We start from the raw sequence: 25480 nt of genomic DNA, 5'->3' as shown, positions 1-25480 counted from the left end.
GGCTGGAACTAGATTCTGAAAACCAAACCAGACAGAGTTTTGAATAGTCTCTGTACGAGAGATTGAGGGTTAAAATCACTTTATCAATGACTGTTGAACTCTAGCATACAACATAGACTTATTTCCAGACTTCATTGGGCCAACTATCTCATCAATGGGAGTGCCCCCTTTACCACTGTAGACTGCAGCCCTCCATGCTCTCTCATCTTGTGTAGCTCTTGTCCAAACCCAAGTATTTAACAAAATGGTCACAAAATGTCAGAGTTGGAAGGGGTCTTTGTGGCCATCTAGTCCATCCCATGATCCAAAGGAACCTCCACTACAATATAACCTGGAGATAGTCAGTCATTCAGCCTCTGATTGAAGATCTCCAGGGAAGAGGAATCTATTACCTCTTGAGAAAACCCATCGTACTATGAGACAGCTCTCATTGTTAATGGGTTTTTCCTGACATTGATCCTAAATTTGTCTCTTTGAAGCCTCTACCCTCTAGGACCAATCAGAACAAGGTTAATTATTCCTCTGAAGGCAGTTAGCAACTTTTAATAAGCACTTACTATGGGCTGGGCACTGTGCTAGGTGCCAGGAATCCAAAGAAGACAAACCACACGGCCCCTGCCCTCAAGGTGCTCATGTTCTGTAGGAGGAGACAATATGACCAGAACTGGTTCCATAGACACTGTATGTGGAATAGATGAGGGAGGATGCTAGAAGCTGCTGGGACAAGGCAAGGCCTCCTGCCAAAGTGGGCTGGGAGCTGAATCTTGAAGGAAGCTGAGGATACCAATGATTGTTAGGGAAGCTTTCCTCTCATCCATCTTTGTCTTGGATCTGGGCTCAAGGCGTCTCACAATGGACTAACTCATGGTAGAGCTGCTTACACAGGTGTTAAATGGAAGAGCAGACATATGGAGGGCAAAGGCAAGTTATTCCCCTCCAGATGGCCTTAAGCAGACATGGGTACTCTTGAGGAACTCCCCCCATCCCAGCCAGGCCTGCAACCCAGGACTCAACCGCTGGCCCTGGGAATCTGCTCCACAAGGACAGAGGCTTCTGGCAGAGCCAAGAGACTGTCCCTTGGGCCTGGGGGCTGTCAGGGAGGTTGTGCCTCTAGTAGGGTCTCTAGGTAAAGCACTGCAGCAGAGGCGATTTGACTCAAGTATAATGTGGCCCAGATGGTATTGGCCCCATATTCTCTACTCCGGTGTCAAGAATGAGAGGCAAGGTGATACAGCCAAGGCAATGGAGAAACTCTCGGGGAAACCCACAGAAGTCGACCAAAGCTGTCCTCTGGGGGCCAGCAAATCAAGCTCAATCTCTCCCATGTGACAGTCCTTGAAATAGTTGAAGACAATGTCACGTGCCCCCTGACACTTTTCTCCTCCCAGAAAAATAATTTCAGTTCCTTCAGCTACTTGTCATACAGTATGGACCCAAGGCCCTTCCCCATCATGGCCACCCTTCTCTGGGCATTCTCCAGCTTAGCGATGACCTTCCTACACTGTGGTTCCCAAAACTGAACAACTTACCTCGATCAATCAGTTAGCATTTATTGGGCACCTGCTATATGCCAGGCACTGATGCGGTCTGACCAGGACAGAGGACAGTGGAACTTTCACTTTCATTGTGGACCTTGAAATCAGAGATCTAGAGCAGGGGAGTGCGTACCTTAGAGACAATCTAATCCAACCCTTTGCCCTTTTTATAGAAAAGACAACAGAATCCCAGAGAGGTTAAACAATTTGCCCAAGGGCCTATGGGTAGTAAATAAAAGAATGCCCTTAATCTCCAAATTTCTGCACAAATCCCAGCTTTTACCCTAGACCCAAGCTCCCCATCTTCCCAAGGATCAAGGAGCTTCCCATTCAGGTATCTCCTATTCCCACTTCACTGGGTCCTGCCACGGTCATCCCTCCTTTAGCACCTAACTAACCTGTCCTTTCCAGAGCCATGTGTACAGCATCCTCAAGGTAGAAGGGCTCCAAAGCTTGCCAGGGTAGGAATCTGTCTTACACACTGGTAGGTAATTAAGGAGTGGTCTTTCAAAACTTCTCAGCATGGGCTCTGGGGAAGGATTGGCCTGTGGAAAGGGTCCCCTTTGCAGCTCATTACAGCCATTCGATCGATTCTGCCATCATTAGAAGCAGGCATGCCTACCGCGTGAATTCCTGCCCCTTGATGTGTATTCACCAGGGACTGGCTCCCCCCTTACTTAGACCATTGCTCAATACAGCTAACAACCTTCGACAGGGCTTTTGAAAGCACCAAAGTTTTCAGAAAGTAAAGCACATAGCCCCTGCTCCATTTTATTCCTTAAGAAAGAACAGCCCTCCACATACACACACAAAACCCTAGAGCGCTCGAAGCAACAAGCCCGAATTGTGTGAAATGTGGAGCAACGCATCAAAGTTGGGTTTTTTTTCCTCCACCTCAGATATTTTCAGGAGGGCTAACACTCGTTCTCAGGCCCTTCCTGGAGCAAGCTGGCTGGTGTCAGGCAGTTGTTTTGTGTTTGCTTCTCTTCCTCCTGCTGTTTGGTGGCAATAGAGGGGTAAGGGTTGGGGGCTTTGAAATTGTATTTTGATGTATGTTTCTCTAAGCAAGCTCATCTCAACTATCACTCTAATTGGCCGGGAGCAAGGATGCCACACATATCACTGAAGGCTTCCCTGCTTTTGCACTGTGGACGCTTTTCTCCAGTCCCACCAAAACTTACTGTGTGTACATATTTTCATTTATTTTTGTAGACCCACCCCTGGACCTACTTCCTTGACTCAGCACTCACAGGTTGCAGTTTGAGTATCACTACCGCCGGGACTCAAGGGTACTCTGTGGGGCCATATCTGTAAAACTATTGCTCCCAAGGCCCCTACCTTTAACAGTCAGACACTAGACACAATTAGTTCAAAGAAAAGGCATTTGCTGAGACAGTCTAGTAATTGCAGTCACCACGAAACATTTGCCCCATAACCAGGAAGATGCTCTCCCACGTACATGCACAGTGTCAGTGAGAAGAGTGGGCACACACACTGGTAGCAAGGCACACGTGCTCCTGTGCATTTGGCCAAGACAACTCATGCTTCTGGCACTGCAGGGCCCTCATGTCTTTTCTCATAGAATCCTCAAGATATTCCCCTCTAGGAGCATCTCTGCTGGGCAAGGGGGGTTTTCTGGGCTCCCTAGACCTTCTCTTCTCTTCGGCCTAACTCCCAAAAGACTTTTGAATCTATAATTGGCTTTCTTCTCTGCTGCCAGAGGTCATGGTCCTGGGAACTACCTCCACTGATACACTGTCTCTCTATCTCTGCATCCCTCCATCTCTGTGCCTGTATCTCTGTGTCTATTTCTGTCTCTGTCTCTTTCTCTCTGCCTGTGTCTGTGTGTGTCTATTTCTATGTGTTCCTCTGGCAGGCTGTGTCTCTCTGTCTCCGAATTTGTCTCTGTCTCTATCTTTTTGTGCCTACCTGTCTGTAACAAAGAGCCACTGGGGTTGATTGGCTAGAAGAATGGCATGGTCACTCTTCTAAATGCAAATGAATGAAATAGTCAATGTTCCAAGCCCAGACAAGACCTGTGCTTTTACAAGATGAATTTGACAGCTGAGTGGAGAATGGGCTGGAATGGGGAGCTACTTGGGCCAGGGAAATCAACCCCCAGGCTTTACAATAGTCTTAGTATGAAATTGTAAAGGCCTAGAACAGGGTGATAGCAGCATAAGAGGAGAGAAGGGGGTGTGTTCAAGAGATGTTAGAAAGGTACAAATGGACAGAGCTGGGCAACTGGTTGGATGTGAGGATGAGGGAATAAGAGAGTGAGGCATTGAAGATGTCACCTAGGTTGGGTGTCAAGAAGAATGATGGTATCCTTGACAGTAATAGGAAAGTTTGGAAGAGGGAAGGGTTTTGGGGAAAGATAATGAGCTCAGTTGTGGGCTTGTTGAGTTTAAAAATTCTAGAGGATATCAAGTTCAAGATGTCCAATAGGGTCTTGGAGATGAGAGACTGGAAGTTAAGAGAGAAAATAGGGTTGGATAAATAGATCTGAGAATCATCAGCAAAGAGATATTAATTGAATCCCTGGGAGCTGATGAGATCATTGAGTGCAATAGGAGGAGAGCCCAGGACAGAGTCCCGGGAGACACCCAAGGTTAGCAGGCATGGCGTGAATGAAGACCCAGCAAAGGAGACTTAGAAGAGGTGGTCACATGTGTGGGAGGAAAATCGAGAGAGAGGAGAGTTACAAAAACCTAGACAGAAGAGTGGCAAGGGGAGGAATCAATAAGGTCAAAGGCTGCAGAGAGGTCAAGAGGGATGAGGATTGAGAAAAGGCCATTGGAATTGAGGACTAGACTGTGAGAGAATCTGCAAAGGTCAACAGGAACAATTTGAACTTCCTGACTCTGAATCCCATACTCCATCCACTGCATTGTGTAGCTACCTCATCTACATGTCTCCCTCCAGCAGAATGTAGGTCCTTTGAATCCAGGACGGGTGGATTTTGTCTCTGTATTCCTAGCACTTAGTACAGTATATGACATATAAAAGGCATTTATTTAATCTATGGTGTGGGCTCAGACTGGATGGAATGTTGCTCCTTGAGAAAGCAAGAAAACCAAAACCCGTTAGAAATATGTATATTCAAGCAAATAAAGCCTCACATTAGCCATGTTTTTAAAAAAATCTAAGTAATAGGAAAATTCAGAAGACAGGACAGTTTGGGAAGCAAGACAAGTTCAGTTTGGGACACACTGAGGTTGAGATGTCTATGATATATCCAATTCAAGACTTCCAATAGGCAGTTTGTGAGGGGAAACTGGAGGTGAGGAGAGATGAGGACTGGCTGAATGTTAAGATTTGGTGACTGACTGAAGACCATCCTTCCAGACAGAGTGTCCTGACAAGTTCAGGTTACAGCAGAATCATTCCCTCCAGAGTTCAGGGAATGTGGTAAACCTATAAATGAAGCCAAGATCACATCCACTTCCCTGGTGGCCACATCACATTGTTGATTCAGACTGAGCCTTCATTCCTCTAAAGTTCAGTCATCTTTTTTGGACCCACTGTATCCAACCCTTCGCACTCTGCCAGCCCATGATGTTGATATTTTGAACCCAAGCTTAAGATTTGATAGTTATACCTATTACATTTTATCTTGTTAGACTTGAAAAAAAATCCATAATCCAATGATTTCTTAATTGCTAAATTTAATGGTCTCATCTTAGTTCTCATCCTTCTTGACTTCTCTGCAGCCTTTGACACTGTTGACGACTCTCCTCGATACTTTCTTCTCTCTAGGTTTTTGTAACACTAGTCCAACCCCACCCCTGCCCCCCGAAGTTCTCCTCCTACATATCTGATCACTCCTTCTATGTCTCTTTTGCTGAACCTTCATCCAGGCCATATCTGCTAACCTTGGGTGTCCCCCAGGATCCTATCCTGGGCTCTCTTTTCTTCCTCCTCCATACCATTTGATGATTTCATCAGCTCCCATAGATTCAGTTATAACCTCTTTGCTTGTGATTCTCAAATCTATCTCTGCTGATCTCCAGTAGTGCATCTCCAAATATCTGCTAGACATCTAGAATTTAAGTCCCTCTAATTCTGACTCATCATTTCCAAAACTGAACCCCAAAACCCTCCCCACTTCAAAATTTCCCTATTACTGCAGAGGGCACCACCATCCTCCCAGTCCCTCAGGCTCACTGCCTCACTTCTCCTGGATTCCTCATTATCTCATATCCAATATGGTGCCAAGGCCTGTCAATTTCACCTTTGCAACATCTCTTAAATACACTCCCTTCTGTCCTCTAATACTGCCTCTACCCTGGTGCAGGTCCTTATCACCTCATTGAGTAGCTGCTAGGGTGGGGTGGGGGGAACTGCCAGCCTCAGGTCTCTCCCTACTCCAGTCTATTCTCCATTCAGTCACCGAAGTGGTTTTCCTAAAGTGCAGGTCAGACCATATCACTGCCCTGCTCAGTAAATTCTACTGGTTCCCTACCACCTTCAGGATCAAACACAAAATGTTCAGCTTGGAACTCAAATCCTCCATGACCCAGCCCCCTCCCACCTCTCCAGTCTTCTTACACCTTAGTCCCCACCAGGTCATCTTTGATCCAGAGACACTGGCCTCTTGGCAGTTCCATGAACAAGGTCCTCCAACTCTCAGCTCTGGCCATTTTCTCTGGCTGTTCCCAGGGCCTGGAATGCTCCATCTTCTCAGCTCTGCCTCCTAACTTTCCTGGCTTCCTTTAAGACCCAGCTGAAATCCCATCTTCTCCAGGAAGCTTCTCCCAACTACTCTTAATTCTAGCTCAATTTCTTCTAGTGATTACTTCCTACTTATCCTGTTTATAAATTGTGAATGGTTTTTTGCTTGTTGTTAAATTGTAAGCTCCTTGAGAGCAGTAGCTGGCTTTTAACTCTCTTTGTATCCCAACTCTTAGCACAGATCTGGGCACATGGTAGACACTTAATAAATGCTGATTGACTGATTGGCTTCATGTTGTCTCCCTGATAGGATGCAATCTCCTTGAGAGCATGGACTATTTTATTTTTGTTTTATATACACATTATATATATATATGTGTGTGTGTGTGTGTGTGTGTGTGTATACACACCCATACATATATATATATATATGTATATATATATGTATATATATATGTATATATATATATATGTATGTATGTATATACATAGATATATAGATATCTGTATATATATATGTATATATATATATATATGTATGTATGTATATACATAGATATATAGATATCTCCAAGGCCTACTACATCTAGAGCAGAATGTACACAGCAGAGCTCCTTGAGGTCAAGAAGCTTTGTCTTTCTATTGCAGTGTTTCTCACAGGGCTGATCGATAATATGATTGATAACAGCTTGGTGGTTGATGGATTGGGTTGATTGCTTTCTCCCCCTCTGTCCCTACCCTGCAGGTCTCTGGTCCCTGGAGTATAAGAGAGAGCTCACCAACCCTCTCTGCATCACCGCCAGTCACGGCCACACTGACTGCGTACGCCATCTGCTACACTGGAATGCTGATGTTAATGCAGCCCCAGGTGGGAAGAGTGCCCTACATGAGGCCTGCCAAGGGGGTCATACGGACTGTGCAGAATTGCTCCTGGAACACCAGGCTGACCCCAACCTAATGAGTGAGGAAGGCTTGGCTCCACTCCACCTGTGTACCTCCCCAAATACTCTCCGGTAAGAAGGCAGCAGCAAGAGCCCCCATCCCCACCATACCTTCCCAACCCCACCAGAAGCCCTAGCTTCTCCACTTCTGCTTCCTAACACTGGCTCCATCACTCAGCCATTTCGGCTAAGTTCCGTTACCCACAAACAAGGATCTGGCCTTAGGAGAGGCCCCCTCAGCAGAGCTTCACCCCATCAGGGCCAGGCTTCAGCCTAGAGGGGGTGATCTTCTTATGCCAGACAAATTATGACCCACCTGAGGCTTTTTCCCCTGGCCCTGTCAATCAGCCTGCCAGGGGCCCTGCACTCACCTACCCCTGGCCAAGCAACATCCCCCCTTTACTTCTGGCTGAGTCTAATTAGAGCTTGATTACAAGAGAGAGAGCAAGAGACACCAAACTGAGGTAATGAGCTGCATGATCAGAGGCCTAAATAAACCATGTTTGAATAATGCTAAGAGGCCGCTGACAAGGGTTGGAGGCTTTAAAAATTAGGGTTTTTAATGATAATTTTATGCATCCTAATTGTCACAGTGTGAGAGAGATAGTGAGCTTCTCGGGGCTGGGGCTTCAGCCGAAACATAAGAGCCCCCCAACGATGCGCAGACAAACTTCAACTTTCTGCAGAGAGAGCCCCTGGGCACCAAGTCCTAGGCAACTTCTCCTTGAAGCAGGAGGCTCGAAGCAACCTGGGCCCCCTCCTCCAAGCAAGAGAAACCCTTGGAGTGGCCTTCGAGGAAGCTTGACGCTGGGCCTTGAACAGGGTGAAGCTCCCAGGAGCCTTTGCAAATTTTTCATTTGCATAAAGCTTCACAAATTCTGTCATTTAGTCTCTAGTAATTTTCATGTTGCAATGTTATTATCTTCAACCCCTGAGGTAACAATTTCTTGTCCTTCCTGATCTCATCCAGAATTAACTGGTCTCTCCCACATCAGGAGCAGACAAAAGAGATAAGCAGGGCATGACGGAGCCCATCAATCAAAAAGTATTCATTAAGCACCTACTGTGCACCAGACACTATGCTAGGAATACAGAGACTAAAAATGAAGCAAGCCCTGCTCTCAAGGAGCTTATGCTCTTATCATGAGAGAAGGGATGTGTGTGTGCAAATATATACACATATGTTTATGGATATATACATATAGACACTATATATGTGTGCATATGTGTTGAGTGGAGAGAGAGGGGTGTGTATGTGTGTGTGTGTGTGTGTGTGTGTGTGTGTGTGTGTGTGTGTGTGTGTGTAATTCAGAATGGGACACCAGCAGCTAGTGATCAGGAAAAGGCTTCGGGGAGAAGAAGTTGACTCTTGGTCTGGGTCTTATAGGAAACAATGCTTCCAAAGTGGGTGGGGGGTGGGGGGGGAGTGACTTTCAGAAATGTAGAACGACCATTGCAAAGGCTGGGAATAGAATGTCCTGTGTGAGGAAGAGTAAGAAGAGCAGACTGAACAGACCCGAGATTACATGGAGGGGCATCAGAGGCAATACGTCTGGAGCCAGATTGCAAAGGGCTGTCATTGTCAGATGAGTTCATACTTGCTCCTGGAAGTATTAGGAAGCCACTGGAGTGACAGCATCATCATAGCTAACATTTCTAAAGCACTAAAGCAAGCCTGAGAAGTAGATGCTATAATTATGTCCACTTTACAGATGAGGAAACTAAGGCTCAGGGTGGTTAAGTGGTTTTCTTAGATTCATACAGGTCATAAGTAACTGAGGCAGGATTCAAACTCTGGTCTTCCTAAGTCTAGCTACTCCACCACATTGTGTCTCCGTCAGCAGGTATACATGGTCATAGATGTGCTGTAAGAAAATAAATTTTGGCAGATGGAAATTATTTGTGTGCACTAGAGAGGTTGGAAGCTCCCTAGGGCTCCCTAGCCAGGCAGATGAGTCTGTCCCAGGAGCCCTACAGCTATAATTAGAAAATTTGTCACCAAAAAAATCACGCCCAGAAAGACAATAAATAGGCACTCTCAGTTGGTGTGGGAGCAGACCACCCCATGTACAGCACAACCATTGAAGTTCCTACTCTGTGCCAATAAATCACTTGACTGGCAGGTGGAATCTCCAGGAGGGAGTGGCTCCTTCTCCCTTCAGGGTGATTGGGATAACCCTGGGAGGTCAGACATGATATCTCTAGCATTGTGGCTCATGAGCCCCCACCAGCGTACTCCCCCATTATCAGTTGATATCAATGAGCCATCCAGACTTATCAACAGCAAATGAATGAATGTCCTGACCAACAGAAGTTTTATTCCAAAAACTCTCCCTAAGTGCCTACTGTCTGCCAGACACTATTCTACTGGCTTGGAATTTAAGGATAAAAATGAAAACAGTTCCTGCCTTCACAGGCAATTGATTTAGCAAGGGCACTTTGAAACCAACTAGTCTAATTCTTTCATTATTATAGCTGAGAAAACTGAGGCCCAGAAAAGTCAAGTGACTTATACAAGGTCACACAGGTAGAAAATGGCAAAGGCAATATCAAGAACCAAGTCCTCTGAATCCCAATCTAGTAGTGTTCCCATTCTACCACACTGCCTCCCAAGGAGTTACATCCTGCTAGGAAGAGAACCCCCCCCCCAAAAAAAAAGCATAGTGTAGGGTAGGAGATGAAAAGAACTAAAGAGAGAGCAGATAACGAGCTATAGACATAACTGAGGAGGGAGAGAGCAGCAGTAGTGAGGGAACTCAGACAGTAATGTGACCACATCAGTCTTTTTTTCTTAGTACATCTAGCACTTGGCACAGTGCTTTACACATAGCAGGGGCTTGATAACTCCATAGAATCCACTGATCTCCTAATGTCCACACTTAAAGGCATCCTCACCATTGGAGCTTCATGGTAGATGGAGTATCCCTCTTTCTCAGGAGGAGCGTCTGGCCCTCCCAAGGCAGACCCTTCCACCTGGAGACAGCTCAGATTTGAGGAAAGTGTTCTTGATATCAAGTCTAGATTTACCTCCTTGTAACTTCCACCAAAGTCAGGGCAACTTGTCCTGCCCGCTAGGGCCAAGCAGAACACAGCTCATCCCCCTTCCACATGGTAGTCCTTACAAACCGCAATCAGGGCCTGACACATAGCAGGCACTTAATAATGGCTTATTGACTGACTGACAATCATGTGTCATCTCCCCTCCCCCATCACTAACCTTCTCCTCTACAAGCTAAACATTCTACATTCTTTCAATAGATTCTCACATGACAAAAGAGTTAAGGCCCTTAAAGTGATTTTGTGTTCAAACCCTTTCAAAATGATAAAAATCAGGGGCAGCTAGGTTGAGCAGTGGATAGGGCTCTAGCCTTGGAGTCAGGAAGACCTGAGTTCAAATCCAGTCTCAGACACATAACACTAGCTATGTGATCCTGGGCAAGTCACTTAACCCCTATTGCCTCACCAAAAAGGAAAAGAGAGAGAGAGAGAGAGAGAGAGAGAGAGAGAGAGAGAGAGAGAGAGAGAGAGAGAGAGAGAGAGAGAGAGAGAGAGAACTCATGGCAGCTATATAACACAGTGGATAAAGCACTGGCCTTGCAGTCAGGGGGACCTGAGTTCAAATCCAGCCTCAGACACTTCTTAACTATGTGACCCCGGGCAAGTCACTTAATCCCAATTGCCTCCGAAAGAAAGAAAGAAAGAAAGAAAGAAAGAAAGAAAGAAAGAAAGAAAGAAAAGAAAGAAAGAAAGAAAAAGAAAAGTCAAAACTCTTTGAAGAGTTGAAAGTATTAAGCAAACAATGGAACATAGTAGATGGAATTCTGGACTTGGATCCAGGAGTTCTGGGTTTGAATCTCACCTCAGAGAGTTACTAGCAATGTAACTGACCCTGGACAGATCACTTTGTCCCCTCTCAACATGACATAGATCAATCAATTCAGCGCTTATCCCGGTGCCTGGCACATAGCTGGCACATAACAGATGCTTATTGACTGACATTTCATAAGTATGGGAAGAAATAAAGGCTCAGAGAGGTTAATCAACTTGCTTATGGTCACACAGCTAGGAATATGAGAGGTAGGATTTGAACCCAGATCTTCCTGACACCAAGCTCAGCCTTCTATTTACTATACCATGCTGTTTTTCATTGTCACTAAAATGCTCAAAATAATACTTCTATCTCCTCCCTTACAAGGCTACTGTGCAGAAGGGGCTTTGTAAATCTTCATATGTATGTGTATGTGTGTGTATGTTTGTGTGAGTATGCATGTATGTGCATGGATGTATGTATATATATACATATATACACATAGGTATGCTATTTTTAAAAGCTCTTGATTTGTAAAGGACTTTGTATTAGCACATAATTGTCAATGTCTGCTAGATTTAATGTATCACTTTATTAATTTATTATTATTGTAATAATCCACATTGCCTGAATTATCAGACAAATCCCAAAACATAGATTCATAATAGAGCAGCACAAAAAGTACATTTCTCTAATGGTCTGGAGGCTAGGCAGGGTTGTGCATGCCTATAATTCCAGTTACTGGGGAAGATGAGGCTGACAGTAACCTTGGGCTGGGGCATTCAGAGCCGCAATGAGCGAAGCTGACCAATGGTCCATGCTAAAGTCAGCATGGCAGTAGCCCCAGTACTTTCAGTCAAGGCAAACTAGGGAAATGTTGTTGTTGTTTAATGATATAGAAGACAATAGTTCAAAATCTTCTAATAATGAGCATATTTTCTAGTCATTAGACAATTTAGTCTCAGTCTCCAGCAAACAGTCCAAGTTGAAGAGGGATGGTGAGGTCCTTCAGGTGCTCCTGTTTGCAGATGATGTTGCAATGATTACATTGTGTCCCAGAATAGTGCAAATCCTTCTAAAGGAGATTCACAGACACTTAAAAGAGTTTGTCCTAGCTATCCTCATGGGAAAACCAAGTGGATGAAGAATGCCTGTTACCAGACTATAATATCCAATTGGATGGACAACCCATAGAGCTCCTCCAGTTTGGATGGTATATGTGTGTCAATAGGAGATAGAGAGACTGATAGAGACTTATCTTTCACAGACTTTACAAATGGACAATAAGCTAAGCCCAGAGTTGGCAGTAGAGAGAAAGCTAATTGCCTTTGGCAAACTGTATCAATCTTTCATGACCCATCCCCCCAATTTCTCCCTAACCAAAGTTGTATCTTTTTAGCACCAATATTCTTCCGAGTGATATAGAGGTATGAGTCATAGAAAAGTACCGTATTTAAAGAATAAAGGTTGAGGATCAACCAAAGAGCAACAGGGAAGTATATAATGAGTGTGCACAGGCTATAACATGTCACAAAGAGGGAATTATGCAGGGGAAATTGGATAAAGATTGTCATCAAAGCAATGTATAAATAAAAAGAAGAAGAAGAAGAAGAAGAAGAAGAAGAAGAAGAAGAAGAAGAGAAGAAGAAGAAGAAGAAGAAGAAGAGCAAGAACAAGAAGAAGAACAAAAGCAAGAACAAGAACAAGAAGGTAGTTTTAGTACAGATCAGGAACAGGAGAGAAACAAAGGCCAGCCCCTATGTTCCACTGACATCTTTGAAAAGTCAGGGGACGTGAAGGAAGGCTTCCAGGACATCCTAGGGAGGAAGGGAGCCTTGTCTGTCAGACAACAGACAAACTATTCAGCACCTACAATTTGCCAGGCACTGTGCTAAGTGCTGGGGATGCAAAGAGAGGTAAAAGATAGTCCTTCCTCAGAGCCCTTGTGGTGAACCTTCACAAAAAAACACAGATCAAGGGATGCTCATGCTGGCCAGGCATGGCTGGCTGGATTGCGAGCTGTGAGCTGCCACTGGGGCACACAGTGCTCCCTCAACAAAATTACCAATTAGGGGCAGCTAGGTAGCACAGTGAATAGAGCTCTGTCCTTGGAGTCAGGAGGGCCTGAGTTCAAATCCAGCCTCAGACACTTAACACTTACTAGCTGTGTGACCCTGAGCAAGTCACTTAACCCCATCTCCTCACCAAAAAGAAAAAAAATTCCAAATTCATTGGAGTGTTGTGGCTGCCATCTGTCAGTATAGAAGGCGCAAGCCAGGAGAGCCAGACAGCAAGACAGTCCTCCTGACTTTCCCATAGGGCAGCTGAGAGAAGTTAACAAGGCATCTATCAACCCCAGTTCCTAATCCCAAGTCCCAACAGAGCCTGTACTTTGGAACGCCAGTATTCCAGGACTATGATTTTATCAAGGCAAGTCTTTTCTCTATCAAATACAGACCACAGCCCTTTGATTTCTTAGCAGTTTGGGTGAGCTATTATAACAACAAAAAGTCATCCTCACTCCTAAATTTAGAGGTGAAAGATTTTAGAGGCCATCTCACTTAAGAGCTCTTAATTTGGGGGCCATGAACCTATTTTTCAAATATATGTTAATTGTTGCATTTCAATAGAAGTGGTTTCCTCTGCCATCCTATGAATTTCACTAAAAACATGATTCTAAGGAGGGATCCTTGGGTGTCATCAGCCGGCTGGTTAAAATCTCCAGACCTATGGGGTAGCCAGGTTGCGCAGTGGATAGAGCACCGGCCCTGGATTCAGGAGGACCTGAGTTCAAATCTGGCCTCAGACACATAACACTTACTAGCTGTGTGACCCTGGGCAAGTCATTTAACCCCATTGCCTAGCCCAAAATAAATAACTAAAAAAACCTCCAGACCTAGCCCAGTTCCCTCATCACTCCTCACTACCTCTGGTAGTACCAGCATTACCATCCCCATTGTATAGATTGAGATGAGGTTCTGAAGCAATTTTCATTGACTGGAATAATGGAATGCTTCAGAGTCAGGGTTCTTAACTTTGAGAATCTATGGAGAGATTTCAGGGGCCCAAGAATTTGGTTTTGCAAAATATTTTGATAATTGCATTTCAGTGTAATTGGGCTTCCTTTAGAATCCTATGCATTTACAATCTTACTCTGAGGAGGAGTCCATAGGCTTCACCCAACTGCTGCCCAAGGGTCTATGACAAAACTGACTAATGGACCAACACTACACCTGGAAACCAGCCAAGGTGACCCTTCCCCTTTAGCCTCACCATGTCCAAGGGAGTCTGGCATGGAGTCTCAGCCATTTTAGACCTCTCAGAGCCTCAGTTTCCCCTTATGCAAAACAGGGATAATAATCTCTTCCCTGTCTGCCTCACAGGCATCAAATGAGGCTGTGTTTGTCAGTGGAAATCTCAGTCACCAATGCAACTTAGCACTTCCATTATTACTGTGCAATTAGCAGAGGCCAGGGAAGGGAGGGAGCAGTGCCTGGCCTTCTTCCTTGTGGGGAGCCCTGATTTAAATTGCTAATGCCTGCAAATTGCTTTGGAGGCTCTTACTGGAAGCAGCAGCCTCAGTCCAGGAAGCCTCACTTCTTGGTTCAATGTTCTTTTAGGTCCTCACATAGACTTTCTAAACAGGCCATTGTGATTCCTCCCCAGTCGAGGGCAGAGGACAGCTGGATGCAGCTCATTTGAATCACTGCCACCTTCTGGCTTTGCATTGCCCTTGTCCTGAGCCCCCACAGGACAGTCTTCCAGTTTCCCATTTGCAGCCATCCCCTGACAAGTATTACTGTAAGTTGGTGCCCAGGACCATGCCAGATGCTTCTTCAGCAACAGAAGCCTGCTTGGTGTCTGCCTTCAGGGGGCCTGCAGTCAGCCCAAGAGGGATAGGCCCAGCTCAGGGGAAATAGAAAAGCCCATATTCCCCTCAGTCTGTTTGCACCCAGGCAGGGGCCTTTTTCTTCATGGCCTTCTTTGGACTCTACAGCTCTCCTGAGCTCACCCATAAAAGGAGCGATTGCCAGACTCTGTTCATGGTCTGAATATCTGCTTCTGGTCTTAACTGTCTTGTGCCGGCCTCCAGACTCTAAACTGTGCTACCAATGCTTGGAACAAATAGGCTGAAGCTCCTACAGGGCCCTTTGTTCAGTCCTTCATATACTGGGGCATCTGTGAGATGGGTCAGAAGGCAATTGCTCGGGGCGAGAGAGGAGAAGCCCTCCCCACCCCAACCCCCATCTACTGGTGTAGACTTTCAGCCAGACAGGTACCTCGTACCACCCTGGAGGCCTTGAACCCTGGCGATTATCACAGCTACAGCCAATAGGCGTTCAACTGCACAGCCCACCTGGCACCTCTATGATAACTTAAGCAACTTCCTCGAAGGATGAAAAATTAACAGATGTGTCGGCCCGGCTTGAGGCTTCAACAAGAACTTTTCAACTCTAAAGACTTCAGGGAAAGCTCTATGCTGAGAAGGTCAGGCATTCAGTAGCATAAACATTACCCCTTTCATTAGGAAGGACTACTTTCCCTGGCACCCTTTTTAAGTAGTAGATTTTAGGTCATCCTTAATTTCTTTTCTGACAATGGGGAGGGGGGGTCACTGACCTACATATAGAGAGATTTTATTTTTTCTCACTCCTGATAACAATGGTCTGAACACCTGTGTGCTGCCTTTTTCTATAGGACCATTGAGTGGGCCATTCACCACAGGGCAGGACTTTAAAAACCTTTGTGTCTCTGGGTGCCTGGGATAAAAAATATAGATAGATGGATGGATAGATGTAGGCTTCCTTCCAACCACTGGGCCATTCAGAATTCACAAGAATTCATCACGCAAAAAGGATATTGAGACTTTAATCTAGACACTGTTTGAAAAGGTTTGTTGGAGTTTTTTTAAGTTTCAATAAAATTCAGTCTCTCATTCTTCACTTTGGGTGCCAGGAATGCCCACTTTGGCCCATTTATTAGAGTTTTCCTCTATGACCTTTTGACAGCCACGACAATTAACTTGATAGGGTGAGAGGAGTCTAAAGTCACTACATCTGGCTCTCTTTTGGGGTCTACAGCTGGCTCAATTCAACTTAATTCAATTTAACAAGCAAAGATTAAAGCCCTACTATATGCTTCCTACTCTTCTGGATGCTGGGAGTTCAAAGACAAACATGAAATTGTCACTGACTGAATGAAATTTATGTTCTGGGGGTGGAGAAAATATGTATAAAAATAAGTAAAGACAGGGTATGTGCAAAATAATATTAAGAAAAATCCCTTCAGAGAGTCATTAGAAACTGAGGCTCACTCAGCAAGAAAGGCCTCACCTATGAGGAGGCACCTCAGGTCTTGTCTACGGAATGAGATGTTCTTGGTATAGTGCTTAGCACAGTGCCTGGCAAATCATAGGTGCTTAATCAATGCTTCTTCCCTCCCTTTTCTCCATCTTCAGGGACATGGGGAATAACACAATTAACAAGAGGGAGAACTATTTTCCTTCCCGAGCCTTCTAGTGAAGACCCTTAAGTTTTCTTTTTCTGTCTTACTGGTGTCACCAGAACAGGGGAAAACATAATTCATGAGCCTAGGCCCATGTTTTGAAAAGAGTTAATTATCTTAGCAAAATCATCCGGACAATGCCTTTATGTTTTAAGCCCAGCAGGTATAAATTTGGGCAGAGTTAAATGGGATATTGATTCCCCTGGGGTAGGAGAATAAGTTAACTCTGAGAAGGGAAGACCATGCTGTCTGGCCACAATGTGACAGAAGGCAATGTCATAAGAAAGTCCTGACATGAATGCCTTCAGCACCTTTCTGGCCTCCACTTCATGCTGCTAAGGTGGAGTGGGTAAGCATGGTCTCCTTGGTGCCAGGGAGATTCAACTCAAGCCAAGCCATTTATTAATACTGGCCTCACAACAGCCCTGCCAGGCTGGAGATGCCAGGGTCCCATCATCCTCACCTTTTTGAGGGGGGACTTGAGGCTCAGATTGGCAACAAGACTTGCCCAGGTTTCTTTCACTACTGGTAAAGGGGGAAAGTGGAACCACTCTTTGTGTTTAGATGCTGCTAAGGATCCAGAGAGTTGGAATTGTCTAGGCATAGGAAGCCTCAGAGACACCATCCACCCAAATTGTGCTCTCTCTCGCTCTCTGTCTCTCCCAGCCCTCTCTCCCTCCCTCCCTCACTCCCTCTTTCTCTCTCTCTCTCTCTCCTCCCTCCTCCACTCTGGCATTTGGAATCTTGGCTGTATATCTTATTCCTTGTATGTCCTTGACAACTCACTACCCCTTCCTAGTCAAAGAATTATGGCTCATACAGAGTGGAAGAGATTTCAGAAGCCATCTGATCCAACTCCCGCATTTTACAGTTGAGGAAACTGAGACTGGAAGAGAAGTGACTTGCCCAAGGTCTCCAAGTTAGTGACCAGCAAAGGCAGGATTTGAACCCAGTTCTCTGCCTCTGGACAGTCTACTTTCCCCCATGCTGTGTAATCTTCACTCCCCTCCTCTGTTAAATCAAGAGCTTGGATCAGGCAACATCTATGAGGTCCTTTCCAGATCTCAATCTGTGATCCTTTTTTTTTTTAAAAAAACCTCCGTTTAATGACCATGAATCAGTTCCCAGGGCCTGTGGTGCCGAGTCCTCGCTGTGACGTCTCTGTCTCTTGCCAAGCACTTAATGAGGATGGGTTTAATCAGATGATTATAACTCCAGGTGAGAGATAAGGAGCAGGCAGCCAAGAGCTCTCAGGAGCTGAGTTCTGGCTTCCGTGTAGATACCTCAGCTAGAAACCGTGCAGGGAGCCTGCTGCGAGGCTGCCAGATCAGGGCTCCAGGGAAACAAGCAGCAGGGACACAGGAACTGCTCCCCTGGACACTGCATCCTCAGGCAGTTGGTGTCAGGATAAAGCCACGTGCAGCTGGCCACTGGGCAGGGGTGGTCCCGAGAACCCACAGAGAGTGGCTGCAGGAGAATAGGAACCCTTCTCTTGGTATTTCCATGGTCTGGCACATAGCAGAGGACTGAGAAGGAAGGAAGGGAGGAAGGGAGGGAGGAAGGAAGGAAGGAAGGAAGGAAGGAAGGAAGGAAGGAAGGAAGGAAGGAAGGAAGGAAGGAAGGAAGGAAGGAAGGAAGGAAGGAAGGAAAGAGGGAGGAGGGAGGGAAGGAGGGAGGGAGGGAGGGAGGGAAGGAAGGAAGGAAGGAAGGAAGGAAGGAAGGAAGGAAGGAAGGAAGGAAGGAAGCAAGGAAGGGAAGGGGAAGGAAGGAAGGAAGAAGGGAGGGAAGGGAGGAAAGACACACCTTATCTCCATCACCATCATGTTTAGAATAATGGCCAATGTTGGCATCCCTCTTTATGGTCACAAAGAGCCTGACCTCCTTTGAGATTCATGACAACTCTGGGAAGGAAATAATGCAAGCTACAGGTTAGTTGAGCAGCCTTGGGCAAGTTCTACAGTTTCCTCATCTGTAATATGAGGGCATCACACACCTGGACACCACCTTGAGGTCGTGAGGTAGGGGAGTGAATAGAGTGTTGGACCTGAAGTCAGGAAGATTTGAGTTCGAATCTTGTCACAGACATTTACTAGCTGTTTGACCTGAAGTAAACCACTTCCTCTCTCTCTCTCTCTCTCTCTCTCTCTCTCTCTCTCTCTCTCTCTCTCTCTCTCTCTCTCTCTCTCTCTCTCTCTCTCTCTCTCTCTCTCTCTCTCTCCTTCAGTTTACTCACCTGCATGTAATATGCGTGCCCATGTGGATTGTCTGAATGTATAGTTGTGGCTCACAGGTGGCCTGATTAGCTGTGATATGAGCTCTAACTTACCTCCTCAGAGAGGAGGAAAGCCAAGAGCTGGTCATACATGTATCATACATGATACATGGTGGGGGGAGGAGGGAGAGCGTGAAGCCAAAAGAAAGCTGGGAGATTTGTCTTGTCCTTTCCAAGAGGAGTATTGGGCTAAAAGTACATGTCCCTGCTCTCTCAAATAATGGTAGCCCAAGGGTTAATGGATTCAGACCCAAAATCACTTTCCTGAATACTCTTAGCATGCAGCCCTCTGGTGTAACCTTACCAGACTGGTTTCTCCCCAGCAATTCTAGTTACATAAAACATCATCACAAATAGTGAAGAGCAAGTAAACCCATTTGTTCAAGCTAAACAGTAAACAGAAGTTAGGGAACTAACGCAGATAAGAAAAGATGACCGAAAAAAAAAGGCACAAGAGCAACTGAGCTCTTCAGCTAGGGCTAAAAATCTATCTCAGCCCATCCAAGGAAAGGGCCCAATCTCATCTTAGAAAACATCCTCTCTCTGCAGTTCCTATCTAAGGCTCTTTCTAAGAGGCATGTGAAGAATATGTCGAGTAACCAGCTTCGCCTAAATGTTTGAAGCTTCCCTTTCCACATACGTTTTTGAAGAATTTCTAGTACTAACTCAGTAAGTCCCTAAAGCAAGTCTGAATGGTGGTCATGCTCAGCATTCTCTCCGCCAATCAGAAGTCACATCTCTCCTATCTGTACACAACAGAGTGCAAAACTCCCCAGGCTTGGGCAGAAGCCCCAATAATGCCTGTCTCAGAGTTGTTGAGGTGCTTTGCAAACTTTAAAGAGCCCTATTAGTATTTTTATGTCTATTTAAGGAAGAATATATAGAAACCAGAGAGCATGGGGTGAGGGAGGGTTAGGATCATGAAGGGAACTGGAGACCCATACCTATGAGGATCAATGGAAAGACGTGGGGCTATTTAATCAGCAGAGAAGGTTTGGGAGTCAGGGCAGAATAGGATGGCTGCCCTCTAGTATTTGAAGTGCCATTGTCTGGAAGGGGCACTTTTGTCTTCTTGGCCCTAGAGAGAAGAATTAGGAGAAATGTTTGTAAATTGCAGAGACACAGATTTTAGCTCAATATCAGGAAACTACTCATGAAAATGAGGTCTATGTAAGCATGGAATGGACTACCTTGGAAGGCAATGAGCTTCCCCCCTCACTGGAGCTCTTCAAACAAAGCCAAATGACCATTTGTCAGGCATGTCATCAAGGGAATTCTTACTTAGGCACAAGTCAGACTAGATGCCCATTAGGTTCTTGTCTCTTCTTACTCTGAGATTCTGAACCAAGGATTCCCTCTAAGGTTCCTTCTAACTCAAAGATTCTATATATTTTGTCCCTATTTTGAAGAAAAAACAACTCAGAGGTCAACAGCATCTTATATAAAGTGAGGAAACTGCTGATTAGCAGAATAAAAGCTCAAAGCCAGTACTGATATAGCCAGGTGTAATGCCCTTTCCTATACGCCGTGCTGTCCCCACCTGATATTATAGAGGAAACAACAAGAGGACAGTCACCACCCTGCTAAACCATCTGTATGGCAGCATACACGTGGGGCACGTTTGAGGAATCTTGGTAGAGCAGCTTGGGTTAGAGGGGATGTCACCTCCCCAACCCCAACAAAAGTAACCAGGAAGATGCTCTAGCCACCAGCTTTTTATCAGGTGAGAATGCCTCTTTGACTGAGTCACCAAATGAAGCAAACAATAAATGGCATAAACTGGGCAAAGTAAGGAAGTACTTAAAAGCACTAGATGAAACCAGGTGATAAAATGTATTGGGATTTTTTTAAATTTATATTCCTCTGGGCCTACGTAGATCAAAGGTCATTCCAGGGGGTTCATTCCAGCAATGCCTTTGGAAGTCAAGCTTTCAGAAGGCTTACACCAGAGGCAACAAGGGGCAAGAAGGGAGAGAGCCCAGAAGGACTGTTCCACTGGCTCCCCACCCCCACTGACTATGTCATCGGCAAGACTGGGCCAGCGTCAGTCGATGCTTCCAGCCGGCAGCCAAGAAAGGAGAAACTAAACCTGCCAAGGACACACAGCTTCAGGGAAGGCAGCGTCTTTAAGGAATGCCAACTTAAGACTCTCCAAGGGCCTTGACCCTCAGGGCCAGCAGAGAGCTCAATGTAAGTCAGGAGAACTTTATTTAGACTCCAGGAAGGAGAGAAGGACATCCTCATAAGAAGAAGCTGAGGCACTCCATGCAACTTCCATGAAGTATGTGTTCATATCCTTTCTAAGCTTGAGCCCACTCTTGCCTGAACTCTGCAAGTCCTCATTGGATACTATGTCCTAATGTCCTTACTATGTAGCCTTAGTAAATACCTCTAATTAGAAGCTAATTAAATAAGATGGGCTAATCGATGCCAGCTGTATAATCAGTGGGGAACACACCAGTGGGGACTTGTAAGAAATAGCACTAGAAACATGCTCTTGATCCCTCAGAGTCGCCCTAGAACCCTGAGGGGAGGAGGCATTAACCACCCTTTGAGTGAGCTCGGAGAGGGACTGCATTTCAATGAGCATCATACACTGGAAAATATGGATCCATCTGATTCTGCACCTTCCTTCTCCTCCCTCCCGAAGCCTGCTGCTGAGCACTTCTGCCCCAGTTGGAAGGTTTCTCGGGTCATTTTTTGGTACATGACGTTCCCATAGCCTGGGTCTTTTCCAATTGAGAAAAAGAAAGAAAGAAAAGAAAAAAGAAAAAGGAAGGGGATCAGGATGGTCTCAAGAGGGGCTCTGAGCCAGGCCAGTGAACCCAAGGGGAGAGAGTCTCCATAAAAGTCATGGAGTGCTGCGATCTGTACTTTACTCACTCCAAGGCAGCTGGGGAATCCAGCCCGTGGATCCACGGTACATGAATTAAAACCAACAAATAGATGTGTAGCACACATGCACAAGCATGCAGGCCTGTGCATACACATACCGTACACACAGGTTTGTGGACATGCATACACGTGGGCCTGGCATGCACAGCACAAGTACTGCATACATACGCATGCAGGATCATGTACACATGTTGGAATGTGTCCCTTCAATATAGTACAGTGTAGGGGCCCAGCACATACCCATGCATTTGTCCATGCTATACATATTTATACTTTGTGTGAAAATACAAGCCCACACATGTATACATGCTAGCACACATGTCGATGTGTGCTAGCCCATGAATAGCCATGCAGTTCACATGCACACACCTCCTCCCAGCCAGCCCCTGGGCAGCACCAGCTCTCTGCAATGCAGTGTCCTTGCCCAGGCCCATCAGAGGTGCCACTGGTCCGCCTTGATGTCATCCGAACAACTGCTCCCCTGCAGCAGTCATCCTGATGTAACGCGACGGGCTCATCACATCCATTTATTTCACACAGAAAACAAGATGAAGGTTCTTTGTCTCTAAGCCCCTCTGGTTTGTCACAAGGGATTCTGGCTGGTAAACATCACCCTTGATGACAGAAGGAATTTCCTGAGGCTTCACAACAGCTTCCAGTGTCAAAATCTGTGCTTGGCCAAAGGCCAGATGGTCACCTGACAGCAGCTAGACCCCAAACCTTTACCAAACAAGGACCACTCAGTCTCTCGTAGAAATCGCGGGACCATCCTGTAGAGCCAGAGCCCCAAGAGAAGGCAGAATTTTGTAAGACGACGACTGTGCCTCCCAGAGCTGATTTCTATTGAACGGTCCCCCTAAGCTTGGTGACATCAGCCACGAGGTAGTCATCAGCTCTCAAAGGACTGCCCCAGGGATCTCGGTTAATCCAGTGATCTTTGGCCTATTCATGAGCTGTAGAAAGGCACGGAAGGTGTAGGAACTGTGGGGGCAGATGGCCCAAAGCTGGAAAGTATGCTAACACTCATCATGTGGAAGGAGCATTAGACTGTTGTGGCTGGCCCCAGAGCACCACAGAAGAAGCAATGGACAGAAGTGTCAATGACAAAAACTGGTGCCCACCAAAACTTCTCCATTTCAGCCATCCCAAATTGGACTGGGCTGCCCCAGGAGGTAGCATGTGCCCCTTCTCTGGAGCTCCTCCAGGAGAGGCTGGATAAGCCCTTGTCCAGTATGTCCTAGAGGAGATTCCAACTCAGAAATGGGGTTAACCGGAAGCCTCTGGGATTCCTGGAAGCTCAGACTATGCAAAGTCATCATTCCATGCTGTGCTCACAACACTGATGTAGGCATAGATGGGAAGCCAGTGAGACACCCCCCTAGCAGAACAAGGTGGCTCTGGGGGTTGGGAGTTAGCTATTCTGGAGTGGCTTTCCCTGTGTGTCTGCTTCTATTCTTCTACACTCTACTGTGTCCCTGAGGAATATTTGTTCAGGTCATGGAAGATGATGGACACAGAGAGGATTTAAAGGGTGAGGAGTCTTTGTTCCAAGGTCAGCAGCAATTGCATCCTTGGTTACACCTTGGGAGGCCTTCCCTGTGATCTGAAGTGGACCCACATAAAAGCTCAGAGGCATCAGAGTCTGGCAGAAACCCACAGGCTACGGTTTCTACCCCTTCCTACCCACCCCAATGACCCCCAAAATGTCTGATGGATGTAATTAATAGGATGTGTGAACACCCACAAGAAACACAAAGGAGGCCATTTGGCTTCCAGTGAGGCAGAAATAATTCATGTAAACAACCGTGATGGATGACTTCACCTGAAGAAACAAGATTTTATAGACCACCATGAGCTTCTTTTGGGTACCCAGTCCTGATCTTTTGCAAGAGACCTAGTTCACTGCATTGCAGATTTAGAAGAGGAAGGTTCCTCAGAGGTCATCTCATCCAACCCCTTCATTTTACAGATGAGGAAACTGAGGTACCCAGAGGTATAAGTCATCATGCATGTCATAAGTGTAAGAATTGGAATTGGAATAAGAATCAGCTTATCTGATTCCAAAGACACTGGCCACTACAACAGCCATTTTTGTTGGAATACAGTGTGCGTGAAAGAGAAAAACATGTCCAATAAACCTAGAAAGGTAGTCTGGAACCAAATTGTGACAGGCTATGTGGAGGAGTTTCTTTTTTCTCCTGCAGGCAATAGGGAGCCATTGGTCATTGTTGAATGAGGGAATTGCATAATAAACAGCTCCATCTGAGCATCTTCCTGTTGTCCTTGGAAAGTCCTAGACTAGGCCTCTGACCAAGCAGTGTCATGCTCCTTAAAATTAAATACATAAGGTTGACAGGCCTTAGTCTAGGTGAATTTGGCTCAAATTAATGATTTCTCTATTGCTGGTAATAAAGGAAGGCAGTGGGAGATATTGCTTCCCTTCCTGTCACCTAGGAGCTTGACAGAGTGCTTATAATTGGAGATGATTGGAAGTAGGGAGGATCGAGGGAGGGTGCATTTATCTGAGTTGCTCCAAATCAGAAGCTGTTTAAACAACAGTGTCTCCTTAATCCTCGGCCTGTGAAGTCTGGACACTAGTGACTTTGGCATTCTCAGATGGGGGTGATATCCTCAATTCAGGACTGAGGCTGTTCATGAGTTGACTGTAGGCCTTCTTGACTTCTGCCTGTCTGTTAGGATATGACAAAGCCTGCTCACAGGCCCCAATCACTGGCCTGTGGCACACAGGCCAAAGCTGGGTAACCCCCATGGCCCTTCCAAGCCTCTAGGTAACAGTGTCCTACTGGCAAGGTCATAGGCTCATAGACTGAGCTGGAAAAAACCTCAGAGGACACACATTCCAAGCTCCTCATTTTACAAAGGATGCCTAGCAAAGTTAAGGGACTTGGCCAATTAATACCCATTAAAGGGGGGCTTTAGTCCAGGTCCCCTGAATCTAGAGCCTATGATATAAAAGTAATGCAGAGAAGGGTGAAGGAATCAGGAACAGTCCCTTCCATGGAGTATCAGATCCCTAAATGAGTGGTAGTTTATGATTAAGATTTGGGTCATAGGGGTCAGGTACCTAGAACTTATCTGTTGTGATGACGCTGGACTTCCCTTTCTTATTGGTCCATAGATCAGGAAGGGCTCAGCATGTGATACCTTCTGCCTCCTATCGTCCATATTTTATGAGCCTGGGCTGCTTCTTTTGTTTTTTCTTGGATCAGTGGAAAATATCCAGAGAAAATTCTGGGCCCTGGGGTGGGCCGGAGTCCAGTGGCAGTGGAACCCTAGAAAGCTCATATGTTATTCTTAAAATTCAGGGACTGTTGTGGTAGCTTATCCCCTGGCAACAATAGCTTAACATGCCAGCCTGCTAGGAAGAAACGCAGATAAGCTCTCTATGAAAAACTGAGAGCCACATCCCAGGCAGTTGGGTGAAGAATTCAGACCCATTGCCTTCTGAAAAGGTTTCCGGATCTCTGCTGGGGCAGGCATAGAGGGTGGGGTTCATTTTCCTGTAAACTCTCTGGGGAGGGAGGACATGTTTACAATAATAATTACAGCCACTGACATGGTGGACAGAGCGCTTTGAAATCTGCAGATTGCTTCACTTACATGACCTCATTGGAGCCTCATAACAACCCCAAGAAGGAGATGCTCCAGGTGCTATGATCCCCAATTTATAAATGAGGAAAGGGAGGCTCAGAGAGCCTCCTAACTTCCTTAGGTCACACAGCCTACAAGAGTCAGGTTTTGAACACAGATCTTTCCTATTCAAAGTCCAGCTCCCTATCTACTATGTCTCCATGCTCGTCTTTTTTCCTTTCAGTGTTTCTATTTGTAT

At 45.7% G+C, this 25480-nt stretch overlaps 1 protein-coding gene across 1 annotated transcript in view; it reads left to right on the top strand.

Annotated features, from left to right (window-relative positions):
* ASB18 (ankyrin repeat and SOCS box containing 18) overlaps positions 1-25480 on the top strand; it is a 67351-nt gene that overhangs the window by 24345 nt on the left and 17526 nt on the right. The window contains exon 3 of the mRNA XM_020974933.2: positions 6955-7222. Within this exon, the coding sequence (XP_020830592.1) occupies positions 6955-7222 (268 nt within the window). The remainder of the gene's footprint in view (positions 1-6954; positions 7223-25480) is intronic.

This window comes from Phascolarctos cinereus, unplaced genomic scaffold, assembly GCF_003287225.1.
Source record: "Phascolarctos cinereus isolate Bilbo 61053 unplaced genomic scaffold, phaCin_HiC Scaffold_5;HRSCAF=322, whole genome shotgun sequence".
Taxonomy (NCBI): domain Eukaryota; kingdom Metazoa; phylum Chordata; class Mammalia; order Diprotodontia; family Phascolarctidae; genus Phascolarctos; species Phascolarctos cinereus.
This window is presented reverse-complemented; position numbering and strand designations above follow the sequence as displayed.